Source organism: Palaemon carinicauda, chromosome 45, assembly GCF_036898095.1.
Source record: "Palaemon carinicauda isolate YSFRI2023 chromosome 45, ASM3689809v2, whole genome shotgun sequence".
In the NCBI taxonomy this organism is placed as follows: domain Eukaryota; kingdom Metazoa; phylum Arthropoda; class Malacostraca; order Decapoda; family Palaemonidae; genus Palaemon; species Palaemon carinicauda.
Genome location: NC_090769.1, coordinates 18183283 through 18204160, shown reverse-complemented (window position 1 = coordinate 18204160; position 20878 = coordinate 18183283). Strand labels below are relative to the sequence as shown.

The following is a 20878-nucleotide window of genomic DNA, read 5'->3' as shown; positions in this document are numbered from 1 at the left end:
ATAAATTTTTTATACATGTGTTCAAGTTGATCATTCTTTGGTGCTAATTTCCCAAAGGTCCGAGAGCAGCCTACCTATCATCTTGTACGTGCAAGAGTTTTAAAAAAAGAGGGACAGTATGCTGAAGCCATCAAAACTTTAAAGTCCTGTCTTAGCCTGGTCAATACAAGACCAACTAGTAAGTATTCAAGTTTCTAGTTTGAAATTGTTGAATTTTATATAAGATTATCTATTATTGCTTTTGTTCAACCATAAAATACCTGTAGGAAGCTATTATTAAAAAATTTTCCATTCATAAGTGCAACCTCTGTTGTATAAATGAGTTTTTAGTTCATCTAAACTGTAACAGCTCATAATTGTGTCCCAAATTTTCTAATCATTTGTCACATGAGCAATATAGCCTTATATTACATATCACTTTGAATCATTGTGTACAGTTGAACTTCAGTACAGTTGAACTTTCCTATAACTGACTAATAAAGGGTAAGGGTTTCAGTTATTGCCAATACTGTAGTCCTGGGTGTATTTGTTGTTTTTGTGGGCGCATGCCCTCACATCTTAAAAAATACTATAGGTAGTCGACAATCAAATTACTTGGTCAATAAAGTTGCGCTTTGTCGCACATACATTATTCCTGCAAGCGGGCTCAGAATCGTTGTCAAACGTTTACCTGGAGGCAGAGAGGTTACACATGAGATGCCTGAGACGGACATGTGCACATGGGGCAAGCGATGTTTCTGCCGACGAGGACTATAGACCATCTTACAATTAGAACTCCGTTCTAATAAATCATTAATGTTGATGGCTACTGTATATTCCTTATGGGAAAACAGGTTATGCATTACTCTTCTTCCTTCCCGTGGCCAGACATGCTGGATATGCGGTCTTCTCGTAAACAGACATGCTGGATGTGCGGTCTTCCTTCATCCCAGGTAGTTCCTTACTAAGTTCCCATCAAAGGTCTTAGTTTTAAAAAATACTGACACCAGAACTTCACATAAGTGAATCTGTTTCTGGAAAAGGAAAATTTTAAACTTATTATTCCAGTTTTGACGATCGGAGACGAAGAAATACAAAAGTGTTAATCATTCATAGGAGGGAGGAGGTGTCAGTTACGAATGTTTATCAACGTTCTCCAACCGAGTTCTGGACACTACTAATAATTCGGACTACGCCCATATGTTCATCCACCTCCCTGGTCTGTTACGGGTCCGCAGATGGACTTATGCATACGTTACCTGTCCAACAATAGATTGAAGATACGTCTCAAGCTTACCTTTCGGAAGTAGTTGTGTGCGATCGGTCGTTACTGACTAGTCTCTTGTCCGAAAGCTATCACTAAGGAGATGCCCTATAATAACATCTTCCTCTAAGGAGTACTGGCTACTTTGGTTTACCGATTTGTAACATACTTACTCGGCCAACTCCCATTGCATTTGTGGCAGTTGGAGCAATTCTCCCTCCACCTTCATAGTTGGTTGCACGTCTTGGCATCAACTTGAGATGTTACTTCCTATGCAATCTCTAGACCCCTCGGGAGGAACTGAGGAGAACTGACTTTGCGCTTGAAGGTCAAGGTCGCTTGTTCCACTCAATGGAACTTGCTAACCCTTGGGAGGGGGGGAGGGGGGGGGGGAAGACAATAGGCACAATCCCAGGGTTTTGTTGACATCTTACGGGGTATTGGTTGACCAGGTAGTCCAGAGCCCTTCCCATTCTCTGATGATGAGGTAGGGAATTTTCCCTTACAGATGCTGGTACAACCTGTCTCCCGCAGTTTTGATAGCCTGTTATGAACGAATGCCTCCTCCTAGAGGAACGCATAACGATACTGACCAAGCTGCTGCAGGAGATAGGTCGTAGGAAAATACCCTGGTCCAATCTACTCGTGTGTTAACACAGTACAGTTAAGCTGTACTGTAGTGATATTACTGTAATTATATTACAGTACAGTAATATACACTACAGCATCAGCGAGTGTTATACGTTACAATATTGCTATGATGACTACTTGCTAAAATTATAGTTTCGGTCAGCGTAACTTATACGTACCGTAGTGTTACGTACTATACTATAGCCTTACTGTGTCCAGTATGTAGTATACACGTGTTCACACGTCCTGTACACTTACTGATTTAATTACACTATTTATACACTGATAGAAACCAAGCAAAAACAATATTAGGCACTACTTAGTGTGTTAAATATCCGAGCATGGGCAATTGGCAGAGAGTTGTTAGGTTAGGTTAGGAGTTATCCCACCCTAAGGCACCAAAGATATGTGAATTCATGCTTTTCACACCTGTCTCTGTTACCTAACCCTCACGAAGAGTGGGGCCTGACTGTATGTGGGAACCTCTTTTAATCATTTACATTATTAGAATCACTGAAGTTTATTTGTATTAGCTGTAAAGTTATCATGTACACGTTTATTTTTCATTACTGCGGCTGTGCAGGGAGGAAAACGGAGTGATGGCTGGGTGAAAATAAGTGAAATCGTTGGGCTGCATACAGCAGTCATAATCGTTAATACTCATAAAGCTTCAGTCAAGATGAATTAACGACAAACACTTGAAAAAAACACCGAACATAAAAAAATACGACTATGCAGGCAAGTCCAAAACAGAAGGATGACCTAGAGGGCGCGCGTGGTAGGTGTCGGGGGCTTGGTCCAACTGTGTTCTCTAGGGCCTGTTACGGCCCTTCCCTTTGATGGAGGAATTATCTAAATGGAAGACAGCCTGTGAATAGTGGTTTTCACACGCCCCTGTTGTATACACGACACCCACAAGGTGCTCGCGCGAGGGTAGTAACCTCTGCATTCCATGCTTTTATCTTTCTCTAGTATATTTGGAAGATTTATATTAGAAAAGTGTAAAGAAGGACTTCTTTCACCGGGCGTCACAGGTCTCTTCCCAGAAATAGATTTTTCCTTCGTCAAAATCCCTTAAATATTATAGATCTCTGAACCGCAAATAACTGAAGCTGTGAAAATAGAAGCTGTGAATACCGAGGGCCAATTGTAAGCACTGAAACTTGTGAACACTAGATTAGATGTCTATAGAATGGCACTCTGCTAAATTTCTGTAGGACGCTGACAAAAGTCACTGTGGACAGAGGTTACATGGTACAGTACTTGCTTTTAGTACACTCCAAACTGCTCTGTATAATTGATATCTTAGTTTTAAGCTGTCTAATTACCTTGTTGAGAAGATTTCAGTCAACTACTTGACTCCCTATTAGGACTCATAATTTTTGGGTATTACACCTTTTTTTCAGGTGTTCCTTTAGCTCTACCAGGTCGTGTTTCTATCATTAAGTTACATCTCTCCTATGGTTCCTTAGTTAAGGAAGCCATCCCACGTGAAATAAATTAGGCTAATATAATGGGTTTGTTATGAAATAAATACTGTATATACTAGCATATCGTGAGAGTTTTGAAGCCTAAAATTGAAGCTAATTTCAAGGGGATCGCATCATACACAAGTTTTAGAATTATATGTACACTTGGACCAAGCTAAGTCATTGTCCAAACTGTGTTTCCATTTACTTGGTAAAATATTACAGTTATATTTTAAATAAATAAAATTTTGATAAAAATTGAGTTTCACTTAACTGTATCCAATAATAATGCATATAACATTCACATATTTGTATTGCATTAAGAGATAAAAACATAGTGAATTGTTGTCTTTTCCAATGTTTGCATTTATTTTTATAAGTTGACCTCCTTATTTTCCTAAAGAAACTATTATCACTTGAACAATCATTTTTTATTTATCATACTAAGTTAAATAGTTTTACTTAAAATACGTCTCATATTTTATTTACTGTCGAGTTTAATTGCATAATGAGATTTACCAGAGTTTCATTCATTTGCCAATGCATGATAATTTATAATTTTGAGGTTGGCGGTGCTCAATTATAAAGCCTATTTCTGGAATTTCATGAATCTTATATGGTATTGTTTTATAACAAAACTATTTTCTCAGATTTCAGAGACTTTGCCTTGTTATCTTCTAAAATTTGCCATTTACATTTAATTATGTAATTTGCACATTCATAAGTTCCCACCAATTTTTCTTCTAATTTTCTCCAGTTTTAGATACTGCTTTCCCCGATTCCAAACAGCTTAGCAACTATGAATTGTTTTTTCAACTTCAGCTACATCTTTTTGTTTATGTTTGGCAATATATTTCCTGGAGGATACTCTCACCATAGCATTAAAGGGTATAGTGTAAAAATATGTGTCTTATGCTATTTAACTTTGTAACAATTGCAGCAATTGTTTACTATTGTACGATGGTTGAAATACAAGCAAAACAGCTGCTATCTAATTTGATTGCTCATAAAAAAACTGGTGTTTTTTGTTTGGTTGTTATTATAGCTGTATGCATTTACACAATGATTATAATGTTACTAATGATACTTTTAATATTCTCTTTAACTTATTAAAAGTTATTGAACTAGAAGATATGATAAAGAGATGGAGAGAAGGAGGTTTTATTCTATTGTGATTTCGTATCAAAAAGGAAACTTGCATGATGCATGCAATATATGATGAAATCATGTTTAGTGGAGGAAATTTCAAGGGATGCATGATACCCGAATATATACCTGATATTCTAAAACAAAAATACTTGTTTCAATGCAGTCACTACTTGGCGTAAAATGCTCCTTTCCATACCCCTCTTTCTCATAGGTGATCCAAACGTTGCAAACAGTGGCTCATTTTCCTACCAAAAGTTAGTAGAGACTTGACACAAATTGTCTTTTGCCAAGTGTCTGAAAGCTTGTGTAGATGCATATGTCTCAAGTAATGTAATAATTTTTATTGAAAAAATTAATCTAGTATTTATAAACTTGTCTTAACCCTTTTACCCCCAAAGGACGTACTGGTACGTTTCACAAAAGCCATCCCTTTACCCCCATGGACGTACCGGTACGTCCTTGCAAAAATATGCTATAAAAATTTGTTTTTCATATTTTTTGATAATTTTTTGAGAAAATTCAGGCATTTTCCAAGAGAATGAGACCAATCTGACCTCTCTATGACAAAAATTAAGGCTGTTAGAGCAATTTAAAGAAAATATACTGCAAAATGTGCTGGGAAAAAAAAAACCCCTGGGGGTTAAGGGTTGGAAATTTCCAAAAACCCCGGGGGTAAAAGGTTTAATAGACAATATTTAGTGTGTATTTGTTGGCTTGATAATAATAGTTTTAACTTTTATGTCACTTGCTTAAAAATTTAATTAAAGCTTTTTTTATATGTTTTTGTTCATCTTTACAGCAACAAAAGGTACCCGTAACAAAGCCGAAATGACCTTGCCAGATCGAGTGTCGGTATTTCTTGAACTCTGTGATGCTTACAGGTTGAACAATCAACCTGAGGAAGCTTCTAATATTATGACACAGGCAATGACTGAATTTCAGGTAAGATATGTTTTTGTTACTACCCCATTTTGAATTTGGAATATCTTTAAATTTCTTTTTTTTGTGTAACAGACTGAAAAAGGTGGGTAGTCTAATGACATAATGCATTCCATAACCTGTAGGTATACTTTTGTCACCTGTCTCATATTTTGTAAATCTGCATAGCTGTTAAACATTTTAATTTCATTTTGTCGAATTTCCAATTTTTGCCATCAATCTATAATTTTTCCATTATTTATTGGGGAAATTCATTGCTGTTTCTGCAGGGTAATATTCCAGGTGTAGGCCATGCTGTAAGTCGATCATTTAGCAAAATTGCTCTCTACTAGGCTTCCTGTGGAATATCCGTCAGTCTGGCAATATACACTTTCCCATCGTATGATTTGGTCTTCCAGGTTTTGTTAAAAGTTCTTGACCATGTCAAAATTCCAGATGACTATCATTGCTTCTATCTAGCCTGAGCAAGAGTGATCATGGATCTCCTCGACCTAGTTGCTGACAGACCTAGGGTATTATTATTATTATTATTATTATTATTATTATTATTATTATCATTATTATTATTATTATTATTATTATTATTATTATAATAATGTCATTGTCATTGTCATTGTCATTATTAGCTAAGCTATAATCCTAGTTTGAAAAGCAAGATGCTATTAGCCCAAGGGCTCCAACAGGGAAAAAATAGCCCAGTGAGGAAAGAAAATAAGTAAATAAACTACAAGAGAAGTAATAGAAAATCAAAATGAAAAATATTAGATCAGTAACAACGTTAGATTAGATCTTTCATATATAGACTATAAAAGCTTAAAAAAACAAGAGAAAGAGAAATAAGATAGAACAGATTTCCCAAGTGTACCCTCAAGCAAGAGAACTCTAATCCAAGACTGTGGAAGACCATGGTACAGAGGCTATGGCAGTACTCAAGACTAGAAAATAATGGTTTGATTTTGGAGTGTCCCTCTAGAAGAGCTGCTTACCATGACTAAAGAGTCACTTCTACCCTTACCAAGATGTAAGTAGCCATTAAACAGTTACATTGCAGTAGTTAACTCCTTGCTCTAAGAATTATTATTTTGATCATAACATTTATTTCTATGCTCACCTGATGTTGTTCATATACATGTCCACCCTCCTCCCCCACTGACATGTTATCTTAAGAGAGTAGGGAATAGTTTCCCTTGGAAATGGGAATTACAAAGGACCTGGTCCTTGGCTTCTTGCTAATAACCACTAGAGTGTCTCATTATTGTACTTGAGACATGTGTCTATTAAAAGGAAAGAAAAAGGGAATTTTTTTTTATAAGTTTCATTGGTAGATGTTGCGAAGAAGCAATATGAACATCAGGTGAGCATAGAAAAAAAAAATTATCATTAAAATTGTTTTTATTTTGTTTTACACAGGGAACTGGAGAAGAAATCAGGTTGAATATTGCTAGTGCTGACTTGGCATTACAGCGTGGGGATGTAGAGCATGCATTATCTATGCTGCGCAATATTGGTCCTGGACAGCAGTATTATTTGGAGGCACGAGATAAAATGGCATCTATTTACCTCAACCACTTGAAGGATAAACGTATGTTTGCTTCTTGTTACAAGTAAGTTCCAGTTAGCAAAAATTTCCTTTGATATAGAAAATCTGATGATAATGATCACTAGTAATGTCAACATTGAAAGATTTTATTTTGATTTTATTTTCAAAGAGATATTACTTTGTTAAATGGCTACTTCCGAGTACTTAAAGAGAATAATTTTGCAGTGTGTATATTCCACATAGAATAAGGATAAATGATCAATAGGATAATTTTAGTTAGCTTCAAAGAGTTTCTCTCTTTCTTTCTTTCTATGGTCGTTCATATACAGTTGAACTTTGCAATAATGGACTAATAAGGTGAATGGCTGCCTGTTATCATACTGCGTTATATTGAAAATATGTTTCCTGAAGCATAGAATCAAGTAAAATCATACCAAATTGTCTAGGCTACAGGCTTTCTACATATTCCCAACCTCTGTGGGTAATATTAAAACGAACATGTTAGATTAACACTTGTTTTTCACCCTTGGATGACATAATTAAGGGATGCAAATTAAATAACACTTAAAGAAACAGAGATTCCTTCAAGCATGGCTAAAATCATTAGCGAGTAATCTGGGAACTACTACTACTTCTTTTCCAACTATTAAAATCAAATAGAATTGTAAAAAAAATGTATACAAGAATACTATATTTGTAAATAAATAAGTAAATAAATATAATTATTGTATGTATCTGCATATAAGATGGTCTTTAGATTAGATGGGGTCAAATATTATTAAGGCAAATTTTAATTAGTCTATTTCATATCTCTAGTATAAGATGATTGCAAAATTACAAAATCATTTGTGTAGATACCAGGTTTTAATTATGTAAATATATTACAAATTTTATTTTACTTTTTCTGTAGAAATTAAAAATAAATGACATAAAGCCAATTCTATTGTTATTATTACTTGCTAAGCTACAACCCTAGTTGGAAAAGCAGGATGCTATAAGTCCAAGGGGTCCAACAGGGAAAATAGCTCAGTGAGGAAAGGAAACAAGGAAATAAATAAACTAAAAGAGAAGTAATGAACATTATAAAATATTTTAAGAACAGTAACATAAAAATAGATGTTTCATATATAAACTATAAAAACTTAAAAAAGCAAGAGGAAGAGAAATAAGATGATATGTTTTTCTTATGATGCCCAAAATGGAAATCATTTTGTTTAATGTTTCATTGCCAATCACAACGAACGAACGAACTAATAAACGAATGCATTAATACGTCCAAGTGATTAATAATAATACAGTACTAGTAGCTTTTAGTGAATTGTATAAATAACTGGAAATTATATTAAAAAAGGGATTTTGACGAAGGAAAAATCTATTTCTGGGGAGAGACCTGTGGCGCCCGGTGAAAAGAGTCCTTCTTATATATCCTTTCTGATAAAACCTTCCAATTATACCAGAGAAAGATAAAAGCATGGAATGCTGAGGTTACAACCCTCGCGCGAGCACCTTTTGGGTGTCGTGTATAAAGCAAAGGCGCGTGAACCTTTTATTTATATGTGCCCATATCTGCGATAGCAGTAGCTTGAGTCAGCTGATGAAAAACTCAACAGAGGAATGCTTACATTTTTAAAGCAGACAATGTTTACAATTTTTTTCAGCTGGGATCGCATATGTAATTACCAAACTTATTCTAAACATTGTATAATAAATATTGCACAAATACCAATCTGTAATAGACTACCAAAGTTTGCTAGTCGTTAATTGGATGTGTAAATACATTAATTTATTTATTCTTTTATTGTGTTTGGCAATGAAACATGAACAAAGCAAGGATTTCCCTTTTGTATGTTGTAAGAAAAACATCATGTATATAAATGGCTTTATATCCTATATTTTGAATTTCTAATAGAGTAAGTAAGATATTTGTAAACAAACATGATCTTTACATATACTGTATTAAGAATACTATTTATTTCTATGTGTGCATAGCCTGTAGGGCAGCAGCTTGAAATCAGCTGAGTGTGTTTAAATATTTGCATATGGGCTTGCATAGAATAAAGTTAATTTCATTATTCCTCAAATAGTCTATTTATAATGAAGCAATGCCAATAATGAATTAGGTGAAAATATTTTTATTACCTTAATATTAATGAATATACAGAAAATAAATATAAATATTTTAACTATGTACTTCCTTTGCTACCCAAGAACTACTCTGGTTATCTGGATTTAGTCGTTTACACTATATCTGAAATCGGTTATAACCGTGTCTGTTGATGCGAGATTCTACTTCCTAGATATATATTTTGTGTATTTCCAGAGAGGTTGTTGAGAAGAACCCTACTCCTCAGAGCTACTTACTTCTTGGAGATGCGTACATGTCAATACAAGAGCCAGATCGTGCCATTGAGGTAAAGTAAAATATTGCTGTCCTAACTTGTTTATTATTATCTGTATAATTTTAAAACAATATTAATGGAGTGAATGGCGAGCGATTGTGACGCAGTTCCGGTAGGCCCTGCTGCTTCCTCCGGTGCCTTAGATGACCGCGGAGGTAGCAGCAGTAGGGGACTCAGCAGTATGAAGCTTCATCTGTGGTGGAAATGTGGGAGGTTGGGCTGTGGCACCCTAGCAGTACCAGCTGAACTCGGCTGAGTCCCTTGTTAGGCTGGAGGAACGTAGAGAGTAGAGGTCCCTCTTTTGTTTTGTTTCTTGTTGATGTCGGCTACCCCCCAAAATTGGGGGAAGTGCCTTTGGTATATGTATGTATGTATTAATGGAGTATTTGAGGAAAACTATCAGATATTAGTAGAATACTTCAGTACGCCTCTTCATGTGGGTTCAACCTATGTCAGTTCTATTTTTATATCACTTATCGTTAACCAAAAAAGGCAAAAAAATTAAATCCACATTCTGCCGTCATACACGACCTAATGGGCTCTCCATTGCACAATAATGGCAAAATTGGTTCAAAACATAAAAGTAAACTAAATTATATTTTCAAAATCACGGTGGTGAATGCATATATTCAGAAAGAAAATAATACAATAGTTCTATACAGTGTTATATGCACAGTATGGTACACAGAAAATATTGTGAATACATACTGTATATGTAAAGAAAAATATATGCTATTTATAACAACTTTTTGATTCTTATTAATTGAAGGTGTGTAATACAGGTATGAGCATGTAATTTATCCTAAATGAATTACCATTGCCTTTATTACTTTGTTGAATCAAACAGTCTATTCATGAATAGTTTCAAGGAGAATTTGGTTAATGCTTAATCTGCAACTTTTAAAGAAAAATTGAAAATAAGCTAAAAATTCAGTTTTGATAAAGAAATTTGTTATTTCTATATTCACCTGATATTCATATTGCTTTATCTTTCGAAGCCAACTCAATAGTGACATTACCCTAAAAAGCTAAAAATTTACCCTTTTTTCTAGGAACCTCCTCTAATGTTCATATTGCTTCTTCTTCAGCTCTTTTAAAGATAAAATTTTTAGTAATATAAAGATTTTCCTATTTTATTTTTCTTCAATAAAGGCTTGTCATTAGGAAAGGAAGGAACATTGTAGCAGTATGTAGTAACTGGAGCACCAATGTCTTTATCTTTTTTGTTTCTCAGTTGTGTCGTTTTTGATAACATCTCCAAATTGTTTGCTTATCACTACGCATTGATATGTTTCCCTTGTTGTATTAGAAACTATGGTGTGGAGTGCTTACGGTATTGTTTCTAGATCATGATCCACATTTCCTGTGTGTATTGTGTCGGGGGTAATACAGTGATTTAAATAACTGTTGTGAAGAGTGCATTTCGCTCATGGTACCTCTCATGGGAAAAGTAGGTTTCAATGGTTGCCAATCAAGTTAACAGTTCAAAGCACAAAGAAAATTGCTGCTAGTTCAGGGGAAAAACTAGGTAAGACTAGGCTAGTTGATTATAGTAGGGAGGACAACGATGATGACACACCTCCACCTTTAAGACAGCCAAATTTCATTAATGATAATCTCCGTAAAACCTTGGCATCGGTAGATTTTTTAACTTTATTTAAGAAGTCTAGTTATTCCCCTCTTTAAAGCTCCTTCAAGACACCATTCATGTTCGTTTGTTTCACATCTTGCTAAGCTTCAGCAATGTTCTTGATGGAATTTTAGTAAAAACCCTGGATGTGCTACTGGCTAAGCTTGCAACTGATCAGTGTTTTTTGTAACTAATAGATTTATTTAAAACTGATACATATTATTCTAAGAGAATCATATGATATGCCACCACTTCACAAGTGAAATAAGAGATTGTTTATGAGGACTTGCTCTTGCAAGTGGAGGAATACTAGAATCCAGGCTACCAACATGGTCTTCATCTTAACGGTGTAGTGGTTTAAAAGAGCAACTTGGATTGCAGGAAGGCATCAGTTTCACTTCAGAAGGATCGGAAGTAAATAAAGAATTTGAGACCTAAAGAGAGGATCTTGAATCTGTTAGACTGTGCACCATCATAGCCCTTACTGACTGGTGCTCTAGAACCACAAGACTAAGCTTTTCCTAGAAGAGCTGGTTACCATAGCTAAAGATTCTCTTTTACCCTTACCAAGGGTAAAGTAGCCTCTGAACAATTTTTTGGTTAGCATAGTGTTGCCAGGTTTATTATTATTATTATTATTATTATTATTATTATTATTATTGTTATTATCATTAGCCAAGCTGCAACCCTAGTTGGAAAAGAAGGATGCTATAAGCCAAAAGGCTCCAGCAAGGAAAAATAGCCCAGTCAGGAAAGGAAATAAGGAAATAAACTATATGAGAAATAATGAACAATTAAGATTAAATGTTTTAAGAATAGTAACAAAATTAAAAAAAGATAATGTGTAAAGAATAGGTCAGACTATTTGGTGTACAATATGTGTAGGCAAAAGAAAAATGAGCCGTAATATGAGAGGGATCTAATGTAGTATTATCTAGCCAGTCAGAGGACCCAATAACTCTCTATTGGTAGTATCTCAATGGATGGCTGGTGTCTTGGCCAACCTACTACTGTACCTAAACAATTTAGAGTAAGGGGCCTTCTTGTCAAGTCAAGAACAACACAGAGATTGAAAGACAAAGGTGGTATTGCTTGTCTATGCCATTGTTATTGCCATTAGTCCGCTAGATTTTTTCATTACTTTACTAGAAGCCTAAATCTTTTGGAAAGAAAGACAACAGGAATTTATTTAGATTTAGATGTAAACGTCATTATGACCTAGCTTAGAGAGTGAAATAAAAAATGCCTCTTTAATTTACTATAGTTACAATGTGCAGTCAGAAGCGACTGCGTCTATAATCTAGAAAGGTGTTCATTGGGGACTAGTAAAATTTAGATATACTGTACTCAATTCTGTACGTTATAAGAAAAGACCTTGTTTGCATATGTTAAATAATTAAGGTTTCATAATTATTGCAGCTCTCACTGCCTCTTTGTGACTTAGTTTCAACTTTTGACATTCCATCCTTTGAGAAGAGCAAATGTCCATCATTAAAGATAACTTTTAGATACAACTGATCTCTTAGTAAGACCTTCTGCTCAGGTCTTCTGTTTTGATTAGAGACAAATTGTTATTATGAAATAGGCATGGGCCTCTTCCCTTTATGGAGTAAATTATATCCATCCACTGTTGGTACGGTAACAAAAGCTTGTGCTGGTTTGAAATAGTCTACTTTTCTTTCTGTTGTCAGAGGGTAAATATGTTTTTGTGTAAAGGAAATTAAGTTAAGGTATTGAAATGCATATCCCATTGTTGTATTTTGCAATATTTCATGAATGTTTTGTTTTCTATTTTGTTTACCACAGGTATATGAACAATCGTTGCAGCGCAATCCCAGAGATTCTGTTTTGGCCTGTCGTATGGGGCAAGCTTTGGTGAAAACACATCAGTATGGAAAGGCAATTAATTATTATAAGGAAGCTATCAAATCAGGAGGGAGCAATCAACTGAGGTATGGATCCTTATTTGTTCCTACACAAATGCAAATTATCACCTTTTAATTGCAACTTGACTTTAGTGAAGCTGGAACAGGTGTTCAAACTTTTAAAGAGGTAGCTATAGTTTCTGGTGGGTGGAGAGTAGGTCCTGCCCACTCATCAGGTACAGCAATCTTCACTTTTACTTCTGCCACAGAACTGCTCTGCTGCCTCTTAATCTGCCTGTTTTAATCTTTTGCTTTTTCTTTCATTTAGAATAAATTTGGTAGTAGATAATTGTGTTTGAGGAATGTTAATGGAAGAAGCAGTGTTTCCTGATACCTGTTATTATGAGACAGTTTTATGTGCTATCAGCTGTTATCTAACATACAGGTACTTGTTCCTGTTGGATGGCAAGTCTGTTGCTTTTCTATCCCTTGTGTGTGTTTGGCCATAAAACAACGACAATGTGGCTTGCACAATTGGTAATTAGAAGTGTGGTAAGCAGACATCTGTTACATCGTAAAGCGGCTTTATTTTCTAAGTTAGTCGACATAAATGAGTATGGACTTTCTTGAAATACATTTCTTGAACCACATAATTACTTGATCTATGAACCTCTTGTTTAATTTCAAGTTTCTTTGAGGCTCATACTTTATTCTTAGTTGTAGATAACAAATGAATAGTTTTAAATACTGTCAGGACACACAAGATATACACAGAGCAATTTACTGGTAATCATCATGTTCCATCAGTAAAAGATCATTTTGTCTTAAGTCTCAACTCTTACTTATTAACTGAACATTACAATCTTGAGTTCAACCTAGTCAAGCAAAAGGGAGGAGGCATGCATATTAATCATTCATTACAGACATTAGGCAAAGGAATACTAGAATCGTAGTGGCGCTCGGGTGTAATGGGAGCCCAGTGGTGATGAGGGCATGCAACCATGGGTTGCACCCAACTCTCCTCACCCTGCTTTCAAGGGTGGGTTTTTGAGGCACCTGCCTCCATGGGGATAAAGTGTTCCCACCTGGAGATAAGTGGTAGCTGTTACTATGTGACATCTCTTGCGATCTAGGTTCCCCACATTGAATCCCCCATGCTTATCTGACCTCCCTCATGGTTTGAAGACGGGAGTAAAAGAATAGCAACAGTTTACATTCAACATACATAGCGCCAGTTGTTTACAAACACTTTCCCAGGCTCGAGGTGGCTTGTGACCTCCTTCCTAATGGTTTATGCTATTTATTACGGCTAATCCATTTTATTGAATATTTGTGACAATATGAACTTAATGAAGTTGGTTTTCCATAGATGTTACTGGTGCTCCATCAGAGGAAAAGTTCTGCTGCTGCCACCTTTTTTCTTTCCTTCAGTGCCCTCTGGTTCTGGAAAGGTACCTATCACCTGGTTGTACTGTTGTGGTCTCTTTCTCCATGAGAGTGTCATCATTGGCCTGCAACTCTATAGAAGACAAACTTCAAGTTCTGCCTCCTTCCTCACTTATTTTTGTTAGTCTTCAATGCAACTTTTAGAAGAGCAAGTATTAGATGTTATCAAAGTTCAGGAAGACAGATCGATAAGTCACGAGCACTTATCTTCTACTGTTTCTCTCCTTTTGGAAGAAATAGTGCAGTACGGTGATACCTCTCGATACAAAAGTTTCTGTATACGAAAGATTCATAATATGAGGAGATATAAAATTTTTTTGCCTCATTTTACGAATAACCCTTCATGATACGAAACGAGATTTGTCTTGCGGCATAGAAAAATTTTAAAATTTGCGCGCCGAAAAACTGTAAACTCCCCACTATCGTCCCCTCCCATCGGTTATCTCCCTACCTTGATGCTAGTTACCGCCGTAAGATCCTGCTCTCCTATTTTATGTCGATAAGTATATTTTGAAGTTAAAAAACCTATTGAACAGTACAGTACTGTATTGTGTATACATATGTAGATTATGTATGTACGTACAATGCTACTAAACAGATAAAAATATTAGCGATATATTCTTTCATTTCGGTAAATGAATAACAGATTTTAACATATTTTTTCTTTTTAATGTGAGGATTATTTATTTACAATTAATTTTATATAAATAAGTACATTTTTAAATTAAAAAACACAAAGAACAGAATAGTATTGTATGTATGAACGTACAATGCTACTACACATCAAACACACTAGAGATATATTTTTCTTTCCTTTCCGTATATAAATAACAGATCATCTTTGCATATGCAGATGATGCTAATCTCTTTGCATCAATTCCATCTCTTGAATATATAGGTTTGGGGTTGCTGAATCCCTTAATAAAAGATCTAGCTCTAATTAGTGCATGGTGCAAATTATGGGGCACAAAGTTGAATACTAACAAAACTCAAAGTGTAATTGTAAGTAGATCGAAGACAGTGGCTCCTCAACATTGGGATCTCGGCATTGATAATGTTTTTTCAATTCTGTATGTAGGTGTGTTTCTTGATAGCCCATTTACTCATGAGAAACACGTTCGCTCTGTCTCTTCTTCTATTGGACAAAAATTGGTTTATTGAGTAAGTCTTACAAGATTTTCGGTGATCAATATATTCTTTAATTTTGCCATGTTTCAATTATTGTTTTCCTATTTGGTCTTCAGCTGCTGAATCTCATTATAATTTGCTGGACAGGAACTTACAGTCTATTGAATTTCTTATTCCTTATCTCTGGCAGTACTGTCGTTCATTTCTTCGTTATGCATATTGCATAAGATTTTTCCTAATTCAGACCAACCTTTGCATTCAGATCTGCCCGAACAGTGCTATCCTGTTCATAATACTGTACTAGGTATGCAGTCAATTCTAATAGTTATGCCTTCTCCATCATAAGTCTCAATACTACAGAGTATTCTGGAAGTTTTATTCTTGCTGGGACCAAGTTGTGGAATGATCTTCCTAATCAGGTAGTCGAATTGGTGGAACTTCAAAAGTAAAAAATTACAGAGAATGTTTTATGTTGAACATGCCGACATTAAGTCTCTTTTTATAGTTTGTATATGAAAGATCTATTTTAATGTTTTTGCAGTTCTTAAAATATTTTATATTAATTTTTCATTACTTCTCTTGTAGTTTAATCCTTTCCTTATTTCCTTTCCTCACTGGGCTATTTTCCCTGTTGGAGCCCTTGGACTTATTTCATCCTGCTTTTCTTATTAGGGTTATAGCTTTACCTGTTTTACCGATTGCTCAGCAGTTTGTTGACGACATCAATCTTAGTTGAATCGGTTCCCAAGTGCCGTATGTTAGGTAGTTTATGGATTTCGTGATGCCCCTCTTTGAGACACCAGTGAATCTACCCATCTGTTAGTAGCATTTTTGAAGAGATTCTTCTCCAATTGTAGCCTTTTTGCTATAGATTGTGGTTCTCATCTTCCTTCATTGAGGGAGCTCCTCTCAGTCTCTGTGGTAGATGGCTATCACATAGCTTTAGCCAGTTCTCAGACTGAAGAGCTCAAACCCTTCCCACTTCGGATGATCAGCCTAGACCCAGGAGTAGCTCTGAATGGTCTTCCTTCTCTAGGAACTTATGCCCCTTTTGGGATGTCGCTAAATCCTTTGGTCTTTCAAGGGGACACTGCGTCAGTCCCAGAATGAGCATCAGATAGGACCTGATCCCAAGACTACTCATGAGCTTTTGTCTCAGCAGCGGAAATAGACATACAGCATGACATTTCATTTTTCAAAAGTCATTCTTGAATGGAGGGAGATCTTCCTCTCTTTTGATCTGGAGTTCCTATCCTAGATCCGAGATTTAGCTTGGCAAAACACTGAATTCTAGTCCTTCTCCATCTCTTGTTTACAAGTAGGGTTCAGGTTGATTCGCTCCATCACAGGGCAAGAAGCATCTTGTCCAAGATGTCTGTTGCAATACAAGCCTACAAGTTTTTTGGTAGGGCCCTAGTCTAACACATACTACATATTCATGCCCGGATAGTTAGAAGGTTAACAGAAGTCATCACTTTTACAGGTCTAATGTGCATTAGCATTCCTTGGCTAGTAAACCAGCCATTCTAAGGATGAGTCTCCTAGTAAAGGACAATGGTTTGTATGTAAACACAGTTATTTGTATTTTTCCGAACTGTACAAACCAGAGTTCTTTATGTTACACTGTCTTCTTCAACCATCCTGCAAGTCCTAGGTTAAGGTCAATGTGAAGGTTGCTTTACTTGGGAAGTAGTTAAAGTTGCTGGCAGGTGCAAGGTAGACCCAATACCCTCCACCCACCAGCAACTTTATCCCATTAGAAATTTGAACAGCCATTCCAGTTTTGTTGAAACCATACTTTTATTAAAGAACCCAGGTTTGCATAGTTAAGAAATATACAATTTACTTTTAAAAATTTGTAATATTTACTGTATAAATATAGTTAATATATATTTGTTCATGCAATGTTTTATGTGTAAAAATATAACTTCTGAATTTAGAAATAATGTAAAAAGCTTTGCCATTTCCAGAAATGTCACCTTTCACCATTTCTGGGTACAAAGTTGTTTTGTATTAGTTAATGTAGTTCCCATACTATAGATAATCTATTACAGGAAAAGCTATGAAAGACTTCATGTTTTGTATTAACCTGGTTGCAGATATGATTTGGCAGAATTGCAGATGCGTCTGAAGCAGTATGACAAAGCTGAAAAAACTATATCGCAAGCATTTGAAGTAGAGCAACAGAATCAACTAGATCTTACCTCAATGTTAACACAGGCAAAGCTTCTTAATCTTTTAGCAAAGGTATTGGATTATTTTGCAAAGTATATTTTTTCAGTTTTGTGTAGTATTTGCATGTAGTACATGTAGCAGCAGTAGGGGAGTCAGCAGTATGAAGCTTCATCTGTGGTGGAAATGTGGGAGGTTGGGTTGTGGCACCCTAGCAGTACCAGCTGAACTCGGTTGAGTCCCTGATTAGGCTGAAGGAACATAGAGAGTAGAGGTCCCCTTTTTGTTTTGTTTCATTGTTGGTGTCGGCTACCCCCCAAAATTGGGGGAAGTGCCTTGGTATATGGATGGATGGATGGACATGTTGAATTTTGAAAAAATTATGAAAATTGGAGGTAGTACCCCTAATTGACTAGGTTAGATTACAATGTCAATTCACCCTTTTCCAAAGGAACTGTATTTCTGAAGTGAAGGTTTTGGGCCAAGAAACTCACCAAGTTTAGATCCAAATCTTTTATAAACCTTGTGCTATTAATAGTAAGCCTACATCTCTTAAATTTTCCAGAAAGGTTTCTTTGGCAAATAATTCTAGAGACTGTTCTATAACATACATGTTTTGTATTTGATAGACATTATCCTAAGGAATCCTGACACACATATCAAGGTTATTGTCTTGTAGGAGCTATAGTAGCTGCTTCTGTGGTCTTCCAAATTTTACCTCTGCTAACAAAGTTGGAAGGAGGTTATGTTTTACTCTGTGTTTGTTTGTGAACAGCTTCCTGGCTAAAATTTGAATCTTAGAGTAATGAAACTTGTAGGGATAAACTGCTATGGGAAATTATTAAATTTGGAAAATGAAGGTCAAATGTCAAGGTCACTGTCAAGTAAAATGTCCAATTCACATAATCAGCATTGGACAACCTTGTTATAAAGACTGCAAACTTGGTTCATATTTTTGGTTCATATTTTTGAGTGTATGAAAATCCATGCCAATTAATACATGTTAAGGTCAAAGGTCAAGGTCAAGGTTGAGCTAAAGATTGAGAAATAACCTGCCGCAGCGGAGGTCTGTACTCCACTTAGTGCCCCTTTAGTTTTTAACTAAAGTTATAGATTTATTTTTCATTATTCCAAATATTGTTAAGAAACCATTTGGAGACCTACTATGAAAATTGGTATTTGAGATTTTCCCAATAAATTCTAGACCTATTAAGTCAAAATTTCTAATAGGATTATACATTTCAAAATTTCTTTAATCTATCTCTTTCCGTCACTGGCATCCCACCTCCATCAGAGTATGGGAGTCAGCAATATGAACATCAGGGAAGGTTCATAGCAATAAACAGAATTTTGATAATGAAATTTTTTTTATTTCTATATTCACCTGATATTCATATACATTCCGATCCACCTCCCCATTGAATAGGGAATAGGGAATACTTTTGACTTCAAAACTGAAAAATGGGGAATTCCTAGTGTTACCATTAACCCCTAGATTGTCTCATTACTTTACTGGTGCCTTGTATATTTTGAAAGGAAAGAAAATGGGAAATTTTTTTGTAAATTTTGCAGATAAAAATGAGAGAAATGAGCTCCTGGAGTTGAAATTATATGAACACCAGGTGATTAAAGAAATAAAAAGGAATTAATTATTAAAATTTGTTCATTTGTTACAGGTAAATGAACGAAATGGCAATTATGAAGAGGCTCTTAAAGCTCTTGGCAAAGGAAAAGAAATTCAAGTTAAAGTGTTGAAACGATCACAAGTAGAGTTACCGGACACTGTTCCAGAACAGAAACAGCTTGCAGGAAGGTATGTTTGCAAATTGAGTCATTTTTTTTTTCAAAACTGACATCATTTTTAATAATTTGCATTGGTGGAGAATTAAAAACATGTTTTTTTTTAGAACCATGCAATTGCCAAACAGTTTCTAGTGAGCATTATTGATGGAACATGATTAATGTACCCAACCAAAGTGTTTCTCACACCATAGTTATTTGTACAGTAAGGCTTCACAATACAGAATTAATTGGTTCCGTAGTGGGTTTCGTACTGTGACCTTTTCGTATTATGAGTCATCTTTTACGTGTAAATAGCCTAATTCGTTCTAAGCCCCACAAAAACACAACATTAAATTTTATAATAAGCCTGAATTGTACTAAATACAATGAAATACAACCATTTGGATCATTCAGTACATAAATGAACCTTTAATAACCTGTAAATGAAATGTATAATTAGAACAGATAGTACAGTGATGCAATAATAAATGAAAATACAGTAAATGAAAAAAAATATGGAATGTTAACTTTGGAGCGAGGCAATGACCAAAAGCGAAGTGGTGGGGTGGCAGAAAAGGATGACAAGAGCAGAAAACATTAAGTAGCAGAAAACATAAACACATAACTTTACAAAACACATTAACAAAATGCAGAAAATATTAACTCTTAACTTTACAATAAACTTAAAATTAAATTATTTTTTTTGCATTTCCTTAGCAATCACACTTAACCTCATGCTAGCCTCATACTTCTTGATTATCTCAAGCTTTGTCTCCATAAAAAGCATCTTCTTTCCCTGCACATCAGCAACTTTCTTGGGACCTATGGCAAATAATGTAAGAGTTCAAGAATACAACATGATACATTTAATCCAAAGGCGAAGCAGTCTCTCCATCTCATCGTAGACTCATGCTAGAGAAAACAGTCACGCCCTTAGAAGGTGTTGCTGCTTTGATGGCTACATTCTGTTAAAGAATGGTTCCTATTGTCAATGGATTTTGACCACATTCCTTAGTGATCACACTTAACATCATGCCAGCCTCATAATTCTTGTTTGTCTCAAGCTTCATCTCCATAGAAAGCATCTTCTTTCCCTGCACATCAGCAACTTTCTTGGGACCCATGGCTAATAACATACGAGTTGTATAATGCAACACTATACAGTTCAGTAACTAAAATCATGAAAGCTAAATCACCAACACAAATTCTATGTGAACGCTAGTGCAGCAGAAACGAAATGAATAAGAGATGCCGATAGGTGCATGATGGGATAGAGGCTGACCAATACGAGGGCAGGATCTTATGGCGGTAACTAGCATCAGAGTAAGGAGATAGCCAATGCGAGTGCGGGAGGATGGTGGCGAGTTTACAGCTGTCAGAGCGCAAGTTTTAAGATTAGTCTCGGCGGCTGGGCAAATCTTGAACCGTATCTCGTTTCGTATCATAATATTATTTTTGCAATACGAGTCAGAAAAATCTTCGCATC

The 20878-nt window shown here is 35.5% G+C and overlaps 1 protein-coding gene across 1 annotated transcript in view; it reads left to right on the top strand.

Moving 5' to 3' along the window:
• Window positions 1-20878, top strand: part of LOC137634814 (tetratricopeptide repeat protein 21B-like) — a 100968-nt gene that overhangs the window by 46720 nt on the left and 33370 nt on the right. Inside the window, exons 13-19 of the mRNA XM_068367364.1 lie at window positions 58-178; window positions 5291-5433; window positions 6841-7034; window positions 9291-9381; window positions 12806-12951; window positions 17538-17685; window positions 19287-19423. Of these exons, the coding sequence (XP_068223465.1) occupies window positions 58-178; window positions 5291-5433; window positions 6841-7034; window positions 9291-9381; window positions 12806-12951; window positions 17538-17685; window positions 19287-19423 (980 nt within the window). The remainder of the gene's footprint in view (window positions 1-57; window positions 179-5290; window positions 5434-6840; window positions 7035-9290; window positions 9382-12805; window positions 12952-17537; window positions 17686-19286; window positions 19424-20878) is intronic.